This window comes from Chrysemys picta, chromosome 7 (genome assembly GCF_011386835.1).
Source record: "Chrysemys picta bellii isolate R12L10 chromosome 7, ASM1138683v2, whole genome shotgun sequence".
In the NCBI taxonomy this organism is placed as follows: Eukaryota; Metazoa; Chordata; order Testudines; family Emydidae; genus Chrysemys; species Chrysemys picta.
The window spans coordinates 67,869,538-67,888,429 of record NC_088797.1 but is presented as its reverse complement, the minus strand read 5'-3'; the positions used below and the strand labels follow the sequence as shown (position 1 = coordinate 67,888,429).

The 18,892-nt window shown below is 40.5% G+C and overlaps 1 protein-coding gene across 9 annotated transcripts in view; it reads left to right on the top strand.

The window, feature by feature from the left end:
- The window catches only part of DLG5 (discs large MAGUK scaffold protein 5), a 198,346-nt gene that overhangs the window by 140,272 nt on the left and 39,182 nt on the right, over positions 1–18,892 (top strand). For 7 of the 9 annotated variants that reach the window (XR_010589194.1, XR_010589195.1, XR_010589193.1 and 4 more), the window contains 7 exons: positions 4,633–4,945; positions 10,252–10,482; positions 13,791–13,975; positions 14,560–14,685; positions 15,801–15,933; positions 16,576–16,703; positions 18,310–18,485. Coding sequence is in view for 6 of the 9 variants with exons in the window: in XM_042856150.2 (XP_042712084.2) it covers positions 4,633–4,945; positions 10,252–10,482; positions 13,791–13,975; positions 14,560–14,685; positions 15,801–15,933; positions 16,576–16,703; positions 18,310–18,485 (1,292 nt within the window). In the remaining 3 variants the exon portion in view is untranslated. The remainder of the gene's footprint in view (positions 1–4,632; positions 4,946–10,251; positions 10,483–13,790; positions 13,976–14,559; positions 14,686–15,800; positions 15,934–16,575; positions 16,704–18,309; positions 18,486–18,892) is intronic. The other 2 variants (XM_008173680.4, XM_042856151.2) reach the window with 1 other exon arrangement.

The window sequence follows — 18,892 nt, the reverse complement described above, 5'->3', positions numbered from 1 at the left end:
GGTTTAAAAGAACGTTTTATACACTGCTCTGTTGACTCCTGGAAGTGTGCAAAAGCTTAATGTGCAGTAGTGAGCAGTGCGGGAACTCTGGTTGCATTGACAAAGGCTTGGTGACAGATGTTCTGGTCCTGTCCTATAGGACTCCTCTTTAAAGAGGAAGTAAATTTTATATGCAGACTTCTATTTAAATTCTAGAATCTACTTGCTTGGGGATTTGTATAATATACTGGCTCTTAATAAGGCATATGGAATACTCTGCTCAAGGCTAGTACTGTATAGTCACTGAAAGAGTCTTCATGAAGAAATGAAGTCTGTTAGTAAATCTGTTGTGTTGTGTGGTATTATAGTGTAGCACTGGAATGTCAAATCTGGGGAATTTGAGAACTGCAGTCCTGTTCCTCAGAAGCATATGAGAAAGCAAGTTAATTGGATTGAGGAACTTATTTAATTCTTTTTATTCATTTCATATGGTGTTTTTTGTTTTTGTTTCTGTTGAATTCATGGTTATGGGGTTTTTACCTGTTAGCTCTTTGCTTGTGACTTCTTTTTCCCTCTTCATAACCATTCAAAAATATATTTAACGGAATGGGAAAATTATCATTAAAAACAGCTTGAAAATAATCCTTGTACGTGGTCAGTATATTGTTTTTAAGCATGAAATATTGCTCTTTTCAAAATTCATTTTTCAGAGTATCAAATGTACCAAACCTGCAGTTTAGGTTAAAGACAAACTCACTACAAAACTTGCAAACTTCAGCACTTTTTAGCTGCAGTTTGGTTTAAAAACATGTTTAAGCAGAGTCTAAATTGCATTTTTTTGTGTGTGTAACAAAACATGGCTTGGTAGTCTGAGTACAGAACACATTTTGCCTTTCGGCATGGCCCTCAGGATTTTGAACATGGACTAAGTTACCCCTACAATTCCATCTACTGTATGCAATCACATCAAAACAGAGATGTGGCATATAGTCTGTCCCCCAGTGAGCACTCTTGAGATATTGGCCACCATTCCCAAACTTAGCCCTCCTTACAATTCAACCCATCCTCTTTCATAACAGCAGCTGCAAATGCTGCACTGACCCTGTGGGTAGAACAGGAAGCCTCTGAGCTGTGAAAGTGTGATGCCAGCTGTCTCTTGCTCTTTCCTCCTTGGAGGCAGAGAACAGTCAGCTCAAGGTCAGTTCTGAAGCCTGGTTTTCCACATGGAACTTCATTGTATATCTACTCAGCTATCCGTACTATGATAGTTTAACAGATAGAAGAATCCTCTACAGAAGATATGATTTTCCTCCCCCATTTAGATACTTCCTGATGGCTCAGAGGTGGGTTTTTTTTTTCTGCTTAAAAATACAGAATCTTCTTTATAGTATGTATCCTCTTTATAGATGATGATCCGTTTCCGTTCAGCAGATAGTGATTTGATTTCTCTTCTCTTCTCTTCTCTTCTCTTCTCTTCTCTTCTCTTCTCTTCTCTTCTCTTCTCTTCTCTTCTCTTCTCTTCTCTTCTCTTCTCTTCTCTTCTCTTCTCTTCTCTTCTCTTCTCTCTGACCGTAATGGTGCTTGGAATGCACATGGCCACAAGATTATACTTCATGGATGTGTATCTCACAGGCTTTTAATGTATTATCTATGCCTGGTAAGATGCAATCTCATCCTCATGTTTGCCCACAACTCCAAAAGAAAAAAAAATAAAGTACTGTATATACTCATTCATAAGCTGAATATTTTTGGTAAAAAAGTGATGCATCAAAGAGCGGGGGTTGGCTTATAAACAGGTCTGCACCAAAATTTGATGATTTTAAACTCTATGGAATAATTGAATATCTAATACAGGGATCGGCAACCTTTGACCCGTGGCCCACCAGGGCCGGGCCGGTTTGTTTACCTGCCACATCCGCAGGTTCGGCCGATCGGGGCTCCCACTGGCTGCGGTTCGTCACTCCAGGCCAATGGGGGTGGCAGAAAGCGGCGGCCAGCAAATCCCTCGGCCCACGCCGCTTCCTGCCGCCCCCATTGGCCTGGAGTGGCGAACCGCGGCCAGTGGGAGCTGCGATCGGCCGAACCTGCGGACACGGCAGGTAAACAAACCGCCCCGCCCCGCCAGGGTGCTTAGTCTGGTTGCCAATCCCTGATCTAATACATTGTAGTTTTGTTTACCTGGAACGTCTGCAGGCATGGAGCCCATCAGCTCCCTGTGGCCACAGTTCGCCGTTCCCAGCCAATGGCGCGCCACTTCCCGCAGCTCCCATTGGCTGGGAACGGCGAACCGTGGCCACAGGGAGCTGAGGGGCTCCATGCCTGCAGATGCTCCAAATAAACAAAACGTCCCGCCAGCGGCTTACCCTGATGGGCCGGGAGCCAAAGTTTTCCAACCCCTGAAATATAAAGTCAGCTTATGAAAGGGTCATACAGTTTTTTGCTAATTTTACCTATCCATTTTGGGGGGGTCGGCTTATAAACAAACGGGCTAATGAATGAGTATATACAGTACTTAACAGTAGATTTTTCTGTTCTCTACAAACTAGTGATCTGTAAGGAGATTCTTTAATCTGCACTAATGGCAGGGGAGATGCTTGCAAATTACTGACAGATGTCTCATTAATGGCATGAAGATGCTTTAAATTTGCAGGTGCCCTCAACTAAATATCTTAAGTAGTGTTCCCTGCTTGCCGGATATGCCCAGAGCCTGGCAAAGCCTGACAATCAAGCTAGATCATGTCAAGTGTGTGTGTGAGAACACAAAATATGCCAGAGGCATATAGGAATTGCCATGGTGGATCAGACTAGAAGTTCATTAAGTCAGGTAGCCCGTTTCTGCCATTGGTAATAACCAGATGCTTCAGGAAAAAAGGTGCAAAGAATTCCCTTTGTGTAAAATTATGGAAGAATATGCTCCTAGGAGAAGTTTCTTCTAAACTTCCATCAGTTAGTGGTTGGATTATATCCTTCATTATTTTTTAAATTCTATCACTATAACTGTGGATGCTCTTATTATTCATATGGACATCTAAGTCTTTTCTGAATCTCACTAAGCTCTTGGCCTCTTATACCTTGTGTTAAAAAGAAATGTTTTTTTAAATCAAATTTAAATTTGTTGCCCTTAATTTAGCTGATGTCCCTTTGTTCTCTTATCAAAATAAGGCAAATAGGAGCATCCAAATTACTGTCCTTATCCCCCACATTATTTTCCACGCCTCTGATTTATCTTCTTTCTAAACCATGACATTGATAATTTCCGATGTCCAGATCTGGGACCCCATTTCTCCCCCCACCTTTGCTATATCCTTTCTGTGATGGAGTGCCCAGAACAGAACACATTATTTCAGGCAAAATCAGACTATCAATTTCTTTAATGGTGTATTTTCAGTATTATTATTGATCACATTTTATATACATTGTAACATATTTTTATTTGCTTTATTTTTACTGCTTCTGTGCATAAAATGCATGTTTTTACTGTTTTAATTACAAATCTTTAGTTGCAACCACCCAGCCCTTCTCAATCCCTAAATGGGTTCTGGCCAGGTGGGGCAGGAGTTCGGGGGATGGGAGGGCTCCTGGGACAGAAATGGTTGAAAAGGACTGCACTAATACACTAAAGGCTTGGCTGCACGTACATCACTGCTGTAGCACTTTAGTGAAGATGCTACTATGCTGATGGGAGAGCTTCTCCTGTTGGCGGAGTTAATCCATCTCTGTGAGAGGCAGTAGCTAGGCCGATGGGAGAAACTCTCCCTTTGATAGGTTTCAGAGTAGCAGCCGTGTTAATCTGTATCCGCAAAAAGAACAGGAGTACTTGTGGCACCTTAGAGACTAACAAATTTATTTGAGCATAAGCTTTCGTGGGCTACATCCCACTTCTTCGGGTGCATAGAATGGAACATATATTGAGGAGATATATATATTTGATATTTGCAGTCTATGCTGGGGGTGAGGTCGGTATAACTGTCACATGTGGGTGTGGATGTCTCACACCCCTGAGTGACGTAGTTAGACCGCTGTAAGTTTGTAGTGAGGATAGATGCCCTTTAAAAAAAAGGTGTTCTGCGAAGTTTTGCTGTTTACTGCACTGTTTCATGGATACTCTTGAACACGTAGGAAGCATTTAGTTATATAGACGCGCACTACAATAAGATTATCCACAGGAGAGCAGCAAAAATGATAAGAGGTTTAGAAAACCTGACCTATGAGGAAAGATTAAAAAAATTGGGCATGTTTAGTCTTGAGAAAGAAAAGCCGGTAAGCCTTCACATAAGTTAAGGGGCTGTTACAAAGCGGACAGTAATCAATTGTTCTCCATGTCTGCTGAAAGTGGGACAAGAAGTAATGGGTTTAATCTGCAGCAAGAGAGACGTAAGCTAGACATTAGAAACTACTTTTTAATTATAAGAGTAGTTAAACTCTGGAATAGCCTTCCGAGGGAGGTTGTGGAGTTCCCATCATTGGAAGTTTTTAAGAACAGGTTGAACAAACACTTGTCAAGGATGGTCTAGGTTTACTTGGCCCTGACTTAGTGCAAGGGACTGGACTTGATGACTTCTTGAGTCCCTTCCAGCCCTACATTTCTACAGCTCTATAAAAGGAAAATGCAAAATGATGCAAGCGCCTTTGTTTCTTTTTGTTGTTGTTTAGGTTTGAGTCAATTCAGCAAGAGCTAAGCAAAGCAACTGTGCAGAACAAGGAGTTGCAGAGAGAGATGGAGCGGTTACAGTCAGAAGTGACGCGATTCAAAACAATGCAGCTGAAGGCAGTGAAGGATGCAGAGAAGTACAAGGAAGAGAGAGACTCTGTTTTCAATGAGTATCGCCTCATAATGAGTGAGAGAGACCAAGTGATCAAAGAGGTGGATAAGCTTCAAACTGAGCTAGAGCTTGCGGAGTCCAAACTGAAAAACACTTCCTCAGAGAAAAGAGTGGCTAGTGAAGAGATGGAAGCTTTAAGACAGGTACCAAGGGACCATTTTATTGTGGGTGGGAGGATAAAGAGGTTTTACCAGTGCCTTCTTGCAGCTGTGCAAAAAAAATGTGTGCCTGATAGATGGGAAACATGGCTTCATTGTGAAAAGGAAATTCCCTGCTGACGTTCTCCTGGCGACACTCTTTATACACTCGAGTACCTGTCAGCTGCGATCTGCTATGCACTTGACTTGTTCTGTTCAGTTCACTTCAAATTCTTCATTTTAAGAAGCCAACCTTTTGTATCCAGCAAGTGAGACACTGTATAACACTAGATAGAACTCAGATATATAATTTTTTTCTTTCATTTTTAACTGGTAGCTAAGAGAGAGACATCTGGGTATTATCTATTAAGAATAAGACCTAGCATTATAAAATAGACTCTCAGTCTCATTTTAACATCTACTCAAAGACTACAATTATGCCCCCTGTTCTTTGTCATTTAGCCTCTCAAAATTACAGGACATTTGGCACTGCGATTTACAAAAATGCAGGCACTGCTTTATAAATCATATTAATCCAAAAGTGGTATTACTTCAGCAATATATTCTTAAAATGTTTAAAACACGAGTGCTGTTAGTAGGATTTACAAATGCAGCTTGCTGCTAAATAGTAAAATAGTATTCACTTGGTCATTCAGTTTTCAAATATTTTGCTTAGGTATGATTCACATACGACCAACTATTTTTCTATTACCCATAAATTTTTTTTTCTGCTTTTCTTTCAAACCCGTGATCACAAATAATCCTTTATATAAAATTATCTAACTGCAGCACTTCTGAAAACCAGAGCTCATTTATTTAGGTACATAAATATGGGTTAGGCTATGTAGCCAACACTCAAGCAACTAAGTTCAAAAAACTTTGGTCTAACAGCTAGCACCTACTAAGTTCAACTATCTGGAATCTAAATCACTAAGGCCTGGTCTACATTTAAAAACAAATACAATAAATAATTGACCTAGCTATGTCACTCAACTGTGAAAATTTTTGCACCCTGAGCACCATATTTAGGTCAATCCAACTCCAGTGTGGCTATGGTGAGGTTAATGGAAGGATTCTTCTGTTGACCTAGGTACCGCCACTCAGAGAGGTGGATTAACTACATAGAAAAACCCCTTCCATCGATATGGGAAGTGTCCGTACTACGGCTCTACAGAGGTACAGGTGCAGCGCCATAGCTGCAGTGCTGTAGCATAGACATGGCCAAAAGGTGGGGTTTTCAGAAGCTCTCAGTGTTGGCCTAACTCCGATCGCATTGAAGACAATTGTAGTTTTACCATTAACTTCAGTGAAAGCAGAGTAAAGGTAATTCTGAGCACTTCTGTAAATCTTACCCAAAGTTGACTGAACGCTCATAATTTGTTTTAACAATCAACACAGTTCCTACAGCAATTTGCATGGGTGCTTATTAAGTGTAGGATTAAAAAATAAAATAAACAAGCATTCCCGGAGAGTTAGCCCACAATCTTGAAAGCCCACTTGAATGAGTAGTTGAATAGGGACAGGAAGAAGGAGATAATCCTGATGAGCAAGATGCTAATTGCTGACATTTTTTAAAAATAAAATGTTATGAATGTTTTTTAAGGGCAGATACAACTCCTGTGTCTGTATAATGAGGCTGCTGCTGTAGCTTTTGCTAGGACAACTCTTTTAATGATATTAAGATGACTGTGTTGGCACTTCAGTTTTTCTTTATAATTATGGGGATATTCTGCCTCTGAGCAGGGTGTTACTTTGTTATGTAATGCTGACCATCTGAACTTGCATTTATCTAGTTCTGACTGGATCTAGTACTTGGACAGGAATTTGATAGGGAATTTGAGAGTGGTTTATTGATCAAGTGACACTTCCGCTTGGAGTACCATGCATGAGAATCCCACGTAAATGGGATTATCCTTTCAACGAGTTTGACTACGTCTCATACTGCAACTGCTGCCTATTGTGTGTAGCTCCTCCTAGTGATATGTTGCAGTTATGACGGCCATGTATTATGGTCATAGCTATTTGTCTAAAACAGCACTGCATCAATTTAAACTGTTTTAAATGTTCATCCTGCAGTACATCTGTGTATAGTGATGCAGTTTTTGTGCTATTACTAAAATGTAAACGCTACGAAAGCTAGGGGTTTTTCTTATAATTTTAACTTTTAAAAATTAAATGAGCAAATGAGCCATGAACTCTCGGACCTAGTGCTACTCCCTAGTTTCTAAATCTTCAGGGGTCCTGCATGCTCCAACACAAATGGATTAAACCATATCTGAAATGTATGGCACACACAGGTGGTAGAACAAATCAAAAGTAGGAAAACTTAATTAAACGTTCTTACTGGGACAATTTCAGGCAAGAGCCCAATGATTTTAGCCATACACAGAGCTTTCGATAAGGGATTTTTGTCTGTTTTTGCAAGCTCATGTAGCCTGCCATACCATTTTACTTTTAGGATGGGGATGCACAAGCAACTACCTGGGTATATGATACTTTTATCTCAGCAATTCAGTTGGCTGTTTTCTTTGCCGAAAAAGTTGTCTTCGCTCTTGTATCTTACGGGGCTCTTCATCACAATCAGGGCCGGCTCCAGGCACCAACTGAGCAAGCTGGTGCTTGGGGCGGCAGATTGTTCGAGGCGACATTTTGCCCAATCCTAGGGCGGCACGGCCGCTTTTTTTGTTTGTTTTTGTTCCGCTCCGGCCGCCCTGCAGGGGGTGGCGGCGCGGAGAACCAGAGCGCCCTGCAGGGCAGTCCTCTGCCTTCCCTCCCCACCGACCGGAGCGGAGTCCTCGTGGCAGGAGGCGGCGCAGCGGGAGGGGACACGTGGCAGCGCCCCTGCTGTAGCCCTGGCCGCCCCCTTCTCTCTCTCTCCAGCCCGCTCCCTCCCCCTCCCCCTCCGCCTCCCTCCCTCCCCCCAGCCGGTCCCCCTGCACCCGCGCTTTGGCCGTGCCACAGGTTTGTTTGGTTTTCTTTTGCTTTGCCGTTCTGGCCACTCCGTGGGGTTTTTTTTTTGTTTGTTTTTTGTTTTTTTGTTTTTTTGCTGGGGGCGGCCAAAAAGCCAGAGCCGGCCCTGATCACAATATATTCACATTTGAAAACTTCCTTCAAGAGTAAGAATTTTTATCATAGATGCAAACAGCAGTTCACTTTCTGCCTGTAAACCAGCTACATTCTCCATTTGATTATATAGTAATGAAACTGTGTAATTTGAGTTTTACATACCTGTAGGCAGAAGCAAATTGAGCAAGAATGAGCAACACTTGCCCAATCATTATTAGCACTGTCCCACGCTTATAGTTGTAGCAGTACCTTTTGTAAATAATAGCTGCAATATGGCGGTTCTTGTTTACCAAGATAATAGGATAAACTCTTCAGTTGGGATTTGGGACTGAAATTCCACAGTTTTTTATATTTACAGCATCCATTTCTGTTTGCTAAAGAGAAGAGAATTCTCTGGTGATCCAGACACACAACCATGTTAGCAATCTTCGCTTCCACACTGGTAGTCTCTGTTTTACCTACTCATATCCAGAAGTCCTGCTTTCCCCCCATTGTGTGGAATTTAACACTCCCACCCTATTCAGCCATCATGTCGGTGCCACGCAGAATGATTCTTCAGATCAGAGCGCTGCATTTTCTATTGGGAATTGTTTTGACGGGCATAAGATGATATTTGATCTTGTGCTGTCAGGTTGCTGTTCAGTCTAAACTGCATAAAACAAATAAAGCTGAGAGGAGGCCTTACTATTGGTTGGAAAGAAGAGATGTCTGTTCTAAGGGCTGGTCCGCACTAACCCCCCACTTCGAACTAAGATACGCAACTTCAGCTACGTTATTCACGTAGCTGAAGTTGAACTATCTTAGTTCGAACTTACCGCAGGTCTACACGCGGCAGGCAGGCTGCCCCGTCGACTCCGCGTACTCCTCTCGCCGAGCAGGAGTACCGGCATCGACGGTGAGCACTTCCGGGATCAATGAGGGATCGATTTATCGCGTCTAGACAAGACGCAATAAATCGATCCCAGAAGATTGATTGATTACTGCCGGACCCGGAGGTAAGTATAGACGTACCCTAAATCAGCCAGTTGCTTTATTTTATGTCAGTGTGAGCACCTCTGAGAAAATTATGGCAGTGCCTAATTTTTCCAAAATTTTAAAGTATGATTTTCTAATATTTAAAAGCCTTTTCAAGGAGTGATTCCTTTGCCCCAATGCTTTGTTGGCCTTTTGGCTCTGCTGAACGCTGATGAAGCTTTATTACTTCTATATAACCTTTATCCAAGTATCTCAAAGCACTTTCTGCAGAGAAATTATTCAAGCCATGTTACAGACTGATGTGGTGGGCCTGATTTTTTTCTGAGGTACTAAACAGCCACAGCTCCCACTGAAGTCAGCACCTCAGAAAATCGGGACAAGTGATTTGTTCAAGGTCGCACAGACTGAGTGAGTGGTGGGAATAGAATACAGGAGTCCTGGTGCAAGTCTCCTACTCTAACTGCTATACAAAAATCTCTGTTGTAATATAACAGCAGGATTGTTTTTATGATCTTAACAGCTCTATTTAAAGTCTCCTAGGAATAACTCTTTGTCTTCATGGTGTTGCACAGGCCCATTAGTAGAATCTTCACACCTTGCAGTTGATTTGCATGCTACATTCAATATAATGTATTGTTCACAGTATTTTATGGCACATCATATTCTTATAATAACATTTCACGGTACAAGTACACACAATTGGTGTCTTACACTGTAAGATACTCATGTCCCTTTAAAACAAATGTGAAGCTACAGGGCACTCATTAACTTAGGCTGGAAAACATTATCTCAGCTGTGTAATAATGAAGGAAATTGCTTTGAAATAACACAAAAGGGAAAGCTTTGTGCTCGCATTTTGCAAAGGGGAGCTGTATAGCACTATGTAATTACAACTTTGAATAAAAATATATTTAAAATATGTAATATGATTGTTTTGTGTTAAATCTGACTGGCTATCCAGGACTCCTGAGGACTTGAAACAAATGTCCTTTCTCCAGGTTTCTCAGAACCATGAGTGTTCCTAGATTATGTGCTTAATTATTCAGACAGCAAGGTGTTTAAATGTGATGGTATGGCAGTTTTAACACTTTGCTGAATATTGTTGGCTATTCTTTTTCTGCATTTAATATGGGGACAGAGCTGTACAATTCCCCTTTTTGCAGAACATTCGTTATACACCCCCAGTTTTTAAGGTGTCAATATGTATTCAACTGGAAAGAAGAAATATTGCTCTGTACCTAACACCCTGCAAACAATGGGTCTCGTTGTAGGAGCTAAACTCAGCTCTAGTGGAAAGAGATCGAGCAATTTGTGAGAGGAATGAGTTGCTGGAAAAGTACTGTCATGAAGTGAAGGACAAGGCTGAGGCCCAGAAGGAGCTTGATCAAGCTTGCAAGGATATAGAGACAGTGAAGGAAGAAAGAGATGTTGCCAGGAAAGAGAGAACAGAAGCTATCATCCAGAGAGACCATCTGCTAAGGGAATATTACCAAGCTCGCCAGGTACTGGCTGTCTTTGAAGATGGCTTTTTCTTTTTAGGTCGAGGAGAGTAAATGCCGTTCGGCAGGCGTGTAAATGTCTTGGTACAAAGCTTTTTTTTTTTTTTTTTTTTTAAATCAATGAAGAATGCTTCTTATGTATGCCTGCACACACTTCTTATGAGAGGGGAGTGACTAGACTATTTGTTTAAAATAAATCAGTCAGTCAGTTTTTAAGTTTCCATTTATAAAGGGTTAATAAACGGTTAATAGATTTTTTTTAAATATATGGTTAACAGACTGTTATAGCCCAACAGTTCAGCAGGTTACAGTAGTGGTGTGTCTGGAGCATCACCCCCTTGTGGATCTTCCAGGACCCCACTGAGGCAGGCTCTGTCCCACCAGCTAGTTTTCCTGTCAGTCTTATTCCAGTCCTGGGTAGGGTTGAGGGGCTCAACCCCAAAAATGTTCAATAACAAAAAAAATCCCCAAACACCAGTCTGTCCCCCAGTCTTCTGGTGGGAGGAGGGGTGGGGCGGTGCGTCCCTGCCCTTTCCTTTGGGCTTGGTTCCCCCACTAGTCTCTGATTTGAGTGTTGTTCGCTCCTTGGGGTCTTGCTGCTCTGGCTAGCAGGCTCTTTGCCTGTATGCCCTGAACTGAGCCAGGTGGTCTTTTTATTCTCCCACTTGGCTTGGCATTGGCTGCAGGTGAGCAGAGTGGGGCTAGTTGGATTTAAAGGCACTCCTTAACCCCTTCTTTGCTGATATGAGTCCTCTGTGCCCCATCTCAGTCACTTAAAACAATCTGTTATACCTTCTGCTGGTGTGCTCATATATATCTGTTACATAGCCACTTATGTATGTAACATGCTTATTATGTGTGCCAACAATTTAAACCTTTTATAGAGCAAGTTAGAAGTGTGACTAAAAATTTTTTCTGTTCTGCATAAATATTTTACATTCAATCACACTAGGATATACAGATCATTAAAGAGATGATGGAGCACATCAAGCTGTGACTGTTAGTGATTATATAGAAGAGTTAAAATATTCTTGCAGTTTTGCATGTTTGTAGATCTATTATATGTAATATATTACATACATACATATACTGTAATGTAGTAATATGTAAAATCCTACACTATCCCTGCTTCTCATGCTTGAGAAAGAACTACAGGATTTACAGTAATTTTATATTAGCAAAGATCCTTCAGAAGGTTTTTTTGTGTGTGAGAAAGGCATATTTTCATATATCTAATTTCATTATGGTATCAATCCTGTATCATAATAGACTCTTTTCACCACAAAAACTCTCCCATCTTCAGCTTTCTATGCCATGTATATTTGTCAGTCTTGAATCAGCATCCGAGTGAGCAATAAAACTAGGAATTCAACTGGGCTGTGCAGAACCCTTTTATTTTCAGTTGGCTATCGTGCCTCCAACTTTCTATCTTGTTGTGCAGAAAGCTTTTCTCCACCTCCCCCCCCCATCAAAAACCACTGATATGGGAAGACCTTGGCTTGATTTGCAGCCTTCTTCAGAGAATCAGCATGAGTTTGGGAATACTTCATGTAGGCAGGACCGGCAGCATCTTGTCACTCAGCAGTGTGCCCCCACCTCCCAGATATGTAAAGAGTTGCATTTGATGGACTCCAAAAGAGGAGCCCTACCAAATCCTCTGCTGAATGAGAGATGGCTGTTACAACAGCGTTTAAGGATCTGTACAGCAGGGGAGATACAGAGAAGGAACTGTAGGGCTCCAACACAAGACCCTCAAGAGGAGTGAAATGTGACTTCTTAGGGCCTGTCTTTGTTTTATGAAGGGGAGTGGAGGATCCTGAAAAAGCTGAGTGAAGATCTCTGTGATATACTCACTGCTGGATACATACTACATAGGGTCAAGTCTCAGTTGTTGTGGGTTCATTTGGGGATTTTGAGGGATGCGGTGGGGGGTGCGTGTGGAAGAGTGGGAAGGGAAATAGCACAATGAAAGGCAAGACATGAATTTTTGTGGCTTCTGTTAGTTCTCATGAATTAGTATTACACTTTTCGGAGTGGTGGGTTGGAATGTGGCTGGGGGTTTTAAGCATGAATGGCTACAATTAAAACCATTCAGGGAGGCATACAGCCCCAAAAGTGTAGTGTCCTGCGTGTATTGACCTCCTAGTACTAGTAGGACCCCTCTACATGTATTTAGATCCTGTTCCTGCAAACACACAGTTGCTTAACTTTACCCAAGACAGTGGTCCCATTGAGTTTATCAGGACTACTCACATATGTCAAGTTAAGCTCATTTGTAACTATCTGCAAGATTAGGGCTTGAAATGTTATTGTGTTAAAATAAGCTTTTCTCTTGTGGGCACACATAGAAGTGTTCTCTTTCAGACAGCATTGTCACGATTTCCTTTGGTGTTTGAAATCTGCAATGGTAGAGAGGTGCGGGTTCAATTTTTTTAAAAAGGAGAAATAAAATCTTTTCTAAAACGTTGAATTAAAACAAAAATTGCTTAGAGATCTATTATTCTCCTTGAGAGATTGGAGACTGTGAATCACAAGTGTAAGGCTTGGTCTACACTAAACCCCCAAATCGAAGTAAGGTACGCAACTTCAGCTACGTGAATAACGTAGCTGAAGTCGACGTACCTTACTTCGAACTTACCGTGGTCCACACCCGGCAGGCAGGCTCCCCCGTCGACTCCGCGTACTCCTCGCAGCGAGCAGGATTACCGGAGTCGACGGGGAGCACTTCTGAGTTCGATTTATCGCGTCCAGACAAGACGCGATAAATCGAACCCAGAAGTTCGATTGCCTGCCGCCGAACCAGCGCGGTAAGTATAGACAAGCCCTAGGTGTACTGTAAATCTGTATTTCTGATGTTTACTGCTTGCCACAGGATCAGTCCTAGACACTAAAACAGCCAGTCTGTGCCATGATTGTTCACTGTGTTATCTTGTTTCTAGCTGTCCTTAGACATCTTCCATCTGTGTGCTAAAACACATCAATGAGTCAGCAAGATATCACTGAAATATGAAGTATATATTGATTTTGCTCTAAGATGAAGAATCTTCCACCATAGATTACAGTCCTATGAGTCGTTGACCGTCCTCTCTTCCTATTGACTAAAATGCCTAGAGCTAGCCCTGAACCCTTTACGCAGGCAAAGTTCCCACTGATTTTGGGATTCCCACTTAATGGTAGTTTAGTCTGTGGCAGGATTTCAGGACTAAGTCCTTCATATAACAAACCTGTAGTAAGGGTTACAAAACCCAGTGTGCATACTCATTCTATGAATTGTACATAAAATAAATATTTCTATATATTTGAACTCATAGATCCAAGATTCTGCTACATTGGACATAGAAAGAGCTAACAAAGAAATTGAAATGCTTCGGAAGCAATATGAGGCCATGTCACAGGAGCTAAAGGAAGCCGTCCAGGAAGCAGAAGTAGCCAAATGTCGGAGAGATTGGGCCTTTCAAGAACGGGACAAGATAGTTGCGGAAAGAGAAAGCATACGGTAAACCTGTTAGCTGATACGCTGGTGCTCTTCATAATCTCAATGGCAGTGGTGTTCTTGTAGTGCAACTGACTCTTTCAGAGTTTGATGGTTTTTGATAGCACATCTTTTAACTTTTTTGAGCCAACGCATGATTTTATCACAGTGTACTTAAGTACTAGGAGAATACCCCTTCTTAATTTGGTAGGGTCTTCCAAGACATCCTTCTTAACAACCTACCCCTTTATCACGATACTAACTTCTCTCTGGTAAACATCCCTCCAGAGCCCATCAGCACAGCGGTCTGAGAGTGGTAACAGGGTACCTCTTCCTCCACACATAGTGGCCAACATGTAGTACCCATTGTCTAAAAAGCAAGGGACCTGAAGCCTGATTTCTGAGGATCTAGTCATGGTCTTACTGTCTGTAGAACACCTAACACCTCTTTTGTTCTAGATAAACACTAAGTACAAAAGTGGAATTTCTAAAGGAAGGATTTTGTAGCAGTTAAAGGACATGGCTGGTATAAGGATTCAGGGTTCTGTAAGTTAGTAAATGTAAGTTGCAGCTTTAAAGTTTTACCTGAAAGTCTATTATTTTCAAAGGACTTTGTGTGACAACTTGAGGAGAGAGCGAGACAGAGCTGTGAGTGACTTGGCAGAGGCTCTTCGCAATCTCGATGACATGAGAAAGCAAAAAAACGATGCTGTGCGTGAACTGAAGGAACTAAAGTATGTTATAAAACGATTTCATTGCATAGAATGCTTTTTATACTAGAAACCTTTCATTAACAGACTCTTCAGGCCTGTCTACATAAGCGAAGTCTGCATCCGTGTGACTAAGATAACACTAGTACACAAACCCCCTAGTGTAGACACACTGCCCCAACACAAAGCAGGGCTCGTTCTGGTCCAGCTAACTTCAGTAACGTACTCAGCTTAAATAATAATCAAAAGTTTTATTGCAGCTTGAGCTTTAAGAAAGTATCTTGATTCTAATGCTTTTAAAAAAGCTATTCAGTTAGAAAAAGATAAATTTTCAAGTCAACATATACTGATGAAATAGTAATTATTTTGAAATCTATGTGCCCTTGGCTATCATAACCTTTTGCCTGCAATCTACCCACCTTTTCCGTTAAGATTAAATGACTCTTAAACACCTATTGTACACAATAGGATCCATGTGTAGATGAATTTATAGATCAGCATTGTGTAAAATGCCTGACAAAGGGCAAAAGGAGCTGGTTGGTTAGTCATGTTACCCCCCAGCAAATAAGAAAGTCTTCATTCTGATTAGACTACTTCAGTCAGAAGCGTAATGTGTTCGGAACATGTCTACATACCAAATGTGTCTGTTGAAATGCACTGAAGCAACACTTTCATTGCAGTCAGGCTTTCACTATAGCTTTGTTCATTACCTCCAGATTCCCACTGAACTGTAAATGAGAGGAGAAAACATGCATCACATAATTTTTCAGAGTGGTAGAAGATCTTAGTTTCAGTGCTAAATCACCTCCACTTCTCCCTTACTATTTGGAGCAGCTTATGTGGGGGGAGGAGGAGAAGAATCTACTGCTATCTTTCTTGAGAGGCATTTTCTATATGTTCATGAATGGAACTTGTTTGTAAGTTTCCTATAGTTCATATAAGAGAAGATTACAATATGAAGGAAATGAAGTTTTAAAAAGTGATTTCAGGTTTCTACTTAGATTGTGGGATTGGATAGAGTGAACAGAGATTGTATTGCTAAATTAGAGAAGGAACTGTAAAGTACATAATCTCATTCATTCATTTCTTTACATGGGAGCTGCTGAATCACCTATAAACACATGTCTTTCATTCCATAGAGAGAAGATGGAGAACCAGTTGGAAAAGGAAGCCAGGTTTCGGCAGTTGATGGCCCACAGTTCTCATGATTCAGCTATAGACACAGATTCTCTGGAATGGGAAACAGAAGTGGTGGAGTTTGAAAAAGACCGAGTAAGCCCAAGATACATTGAAGACTTTAATGTTTTATATAAATGAATTGCTTGATGTTTCAACATTACATCCCTTGTACAATGGGTTATAAAAATAATGCTATTTGTTGAATATGTATTTTTAAACATTATTAATTTTAATTGTGGTTACATACTATAAATGCAGTATTTACAACAAATATCATACCAGTCAGATATGAAAAGCTGACACATTAAAGCACAATAGACCATAATCAAAAAGCTTTGTTACAGGAAATCTACTCCCTCTTGTGGAGTACAAACCATAGATAACTTTGCCATCTAATCTTGTAAACCACACAACTGTTGCCTTTATATAAAAATGGTGTCTGTGTAAATAAATAAATAAACAAATATTTATAATATTTTTAAAACAAGGAGATTAATTCCTAACACTAATGGTGGTAATAAAATAGTGAACAGGGTTGTATTAATCCCTTTAATACCTCAGAGAGGAACTGAAATCTGTGTATAATAATTTGTACATCTGAGATATTGTTAAAGCACAAAAGATACAAAATAAGGGCATAGTAAAAGCACTCAGTTTACAACTTCTGTGTTCATACAAATGCAAATTAGTTTGAATTCCAGTTGAATCGCTTGTAACATTAACAATGTTTATTAGGAGGATATGGACTTGAAAGCACTTGGTTTTGATGTGGCAGAAGGTGTGAATGAACCATACCTCCCTGGAGACTGTGGGATTTTTGTCACCAAAGTAGACAAAGGAAGTATTGCAGATGGTCGATTAAGGTACAGTGTTAACTGGTAAATCATTTGCATGCCACTTGGGAAACACTTATTTTAATTTGCTTTGGTTGTAAAAGAAAAAAAAAAGATCAAAATATTATGGATGGTTGGTCACCTCTCCATATTTTAAGTGGGTTCTGTTTTAGCTCCCTAATAATTTAGGCTTTGAAAATTGGTTTGATCTGAAAATTGCAGTAAGAAGAAGGTGTTTGCAAAGCATTATGGAAATAAATCTAGCTATTCTTGATTTACAGATCATTTTTTAAAAAAATCCCAATTTGAAATGTTGACATTTGTCTGTTGCTGGTTTGTCTGCCTCTAGCACTTAGCCTGTTTCTGTCTCTTCAAACTTTCCATTTACTTAGATCTTCTTGAGAATTTGTGGACAAGTTATAGTTGGGGGAAAAAAGATTATGCATCCGAAGAAGTGGGCTGTAGTCCACGATAGCTTATGCTCTAATAAATTTGTTAGTCTCTAAGGTGCCACAAGTACTCCTGTTCTTTTTGCGGATACAGACTAACACGGCTGCTACTCTGAAACCTATGGGTAGTTTGTGACCCAGTCGTGATGCCATAGTGTCAATTCAATTTTTTTGCCTCTTAAGTGGAAGTAGAATCATGGACAATTCAAGCATCTGGCCCTCCATTGGTTGGTTTAAGCTCACAAAAAATTGTGTTGTCTGTACCACAAAGCTAGAGGAGACCTTCCTTTTCCATAAGTGGTAGAGGCTTGCATTTTGAAGCAGTAGAACCAGAGCTCTTGTCCAGGCTCTGCAGATGTGTGTAGGGTTTATTATGGAAAGAAGCCGCTCCATGGTTAAAGTTACAGCCACAGTCTAATTATAAGGCTAACTTTCGCCTGCCTTGTAACTCATGTTTTCAGATTTTTGCAGTTGAGGTCTCAATAAAAGCTGGAACATACTGTGACCTTTTTGTTTAAATTAAGGGAATACTCTCTGATATTAAAGGGCTTTAAATGGCTCCCATTTGAAATTTTTTGAAAGTGTCTAATGAAATGCTATGTCTGCCCAACAAAATTGCATCAGAATACTTGAAACATAGGTAGATTTTGAGATTGGCTCATGCACGAGGCAGTTTTCAAGAACAATAAAATTTTGGGGGTAACAGAGGGACGGCAAATTTAAGTGGTTTGCCAAAATCTGAGATAGAGCCCTGACTATTGAGATAACAACCATGACTTATTCACTTTACAAGAGGTACCTACCTCTCATAAATATTGCTTGAAATATCTGTGTTTAGTTAGGCCAGCTCTAACATGAAGCTAATAATGTTTAATGTACCTGCACAGAAGTGCCACTCACCACATTTTTAGATACGAGGTGTCCCAAGATCAGAACTTGACTAGGAGATGCTGAGGGCTAGTGGGGTAAGCAATGGCGGTGGAACCAGGAGGACCTGGGACTTACTCAGTGTCATTAATAGATGCTGGGAAACATCATCCTTTTTCAGAAATGTTAGCCAATTGAGGGTGGCATATCAAGGTTGTGCTAGTGCTATTACGGTCCTTTTAATTAATTATTGCATATTTGCAATGTGCAGCAAAGTATTCTTATAACATGGACTTCCTTGCCTTTCTTTTAACTGCCAGAGTGAATGATTGGTTGCTGAAGATAAATGATGTGGATCTTACTAATAAGGATAAGAAGCAAGTTATAAAAGCTGTACTTAATGGAGGAGGAGTTATTAATATGGTGATTCGAAGAAGGAAGTCCTTAGGTGGGAAAGTGATAACACCTCTGCACATCAATCTTGCTGGGCATAAAGGTAATTATTTACATTTGAATGCTCTGGGCAAGCTATTAATCCACCCGCTTGAATTGTTATGACTTCCTAGATAAGGGTTCTCATTAGCTGTTTTTTTTTTAACTGAACAAGAAGTAGTGACTTAAGTTAGGATAGATTTCTTGCACGAATACTGCTAATGTATCATTTCTCACCTCTCGTTCCTCCTCTATCAGGAGGCTTATAGGAGTTCAGTTGAATAAGCTTGCAAATCCCTACAATCTTTTTTTCTCCACTAGAAAGTGCTTATAAAGCTATATTACATTTTGGGTTATCTGTAACCCTTTTCCCATTGTTTTTCTGTGTTTTTTTTTTAAACGTTATTAGAAGTTAAGCTAATTTATTTTCAACTGCATTTTTATTACATGCGTTTCTTGTTCATGCAGGTA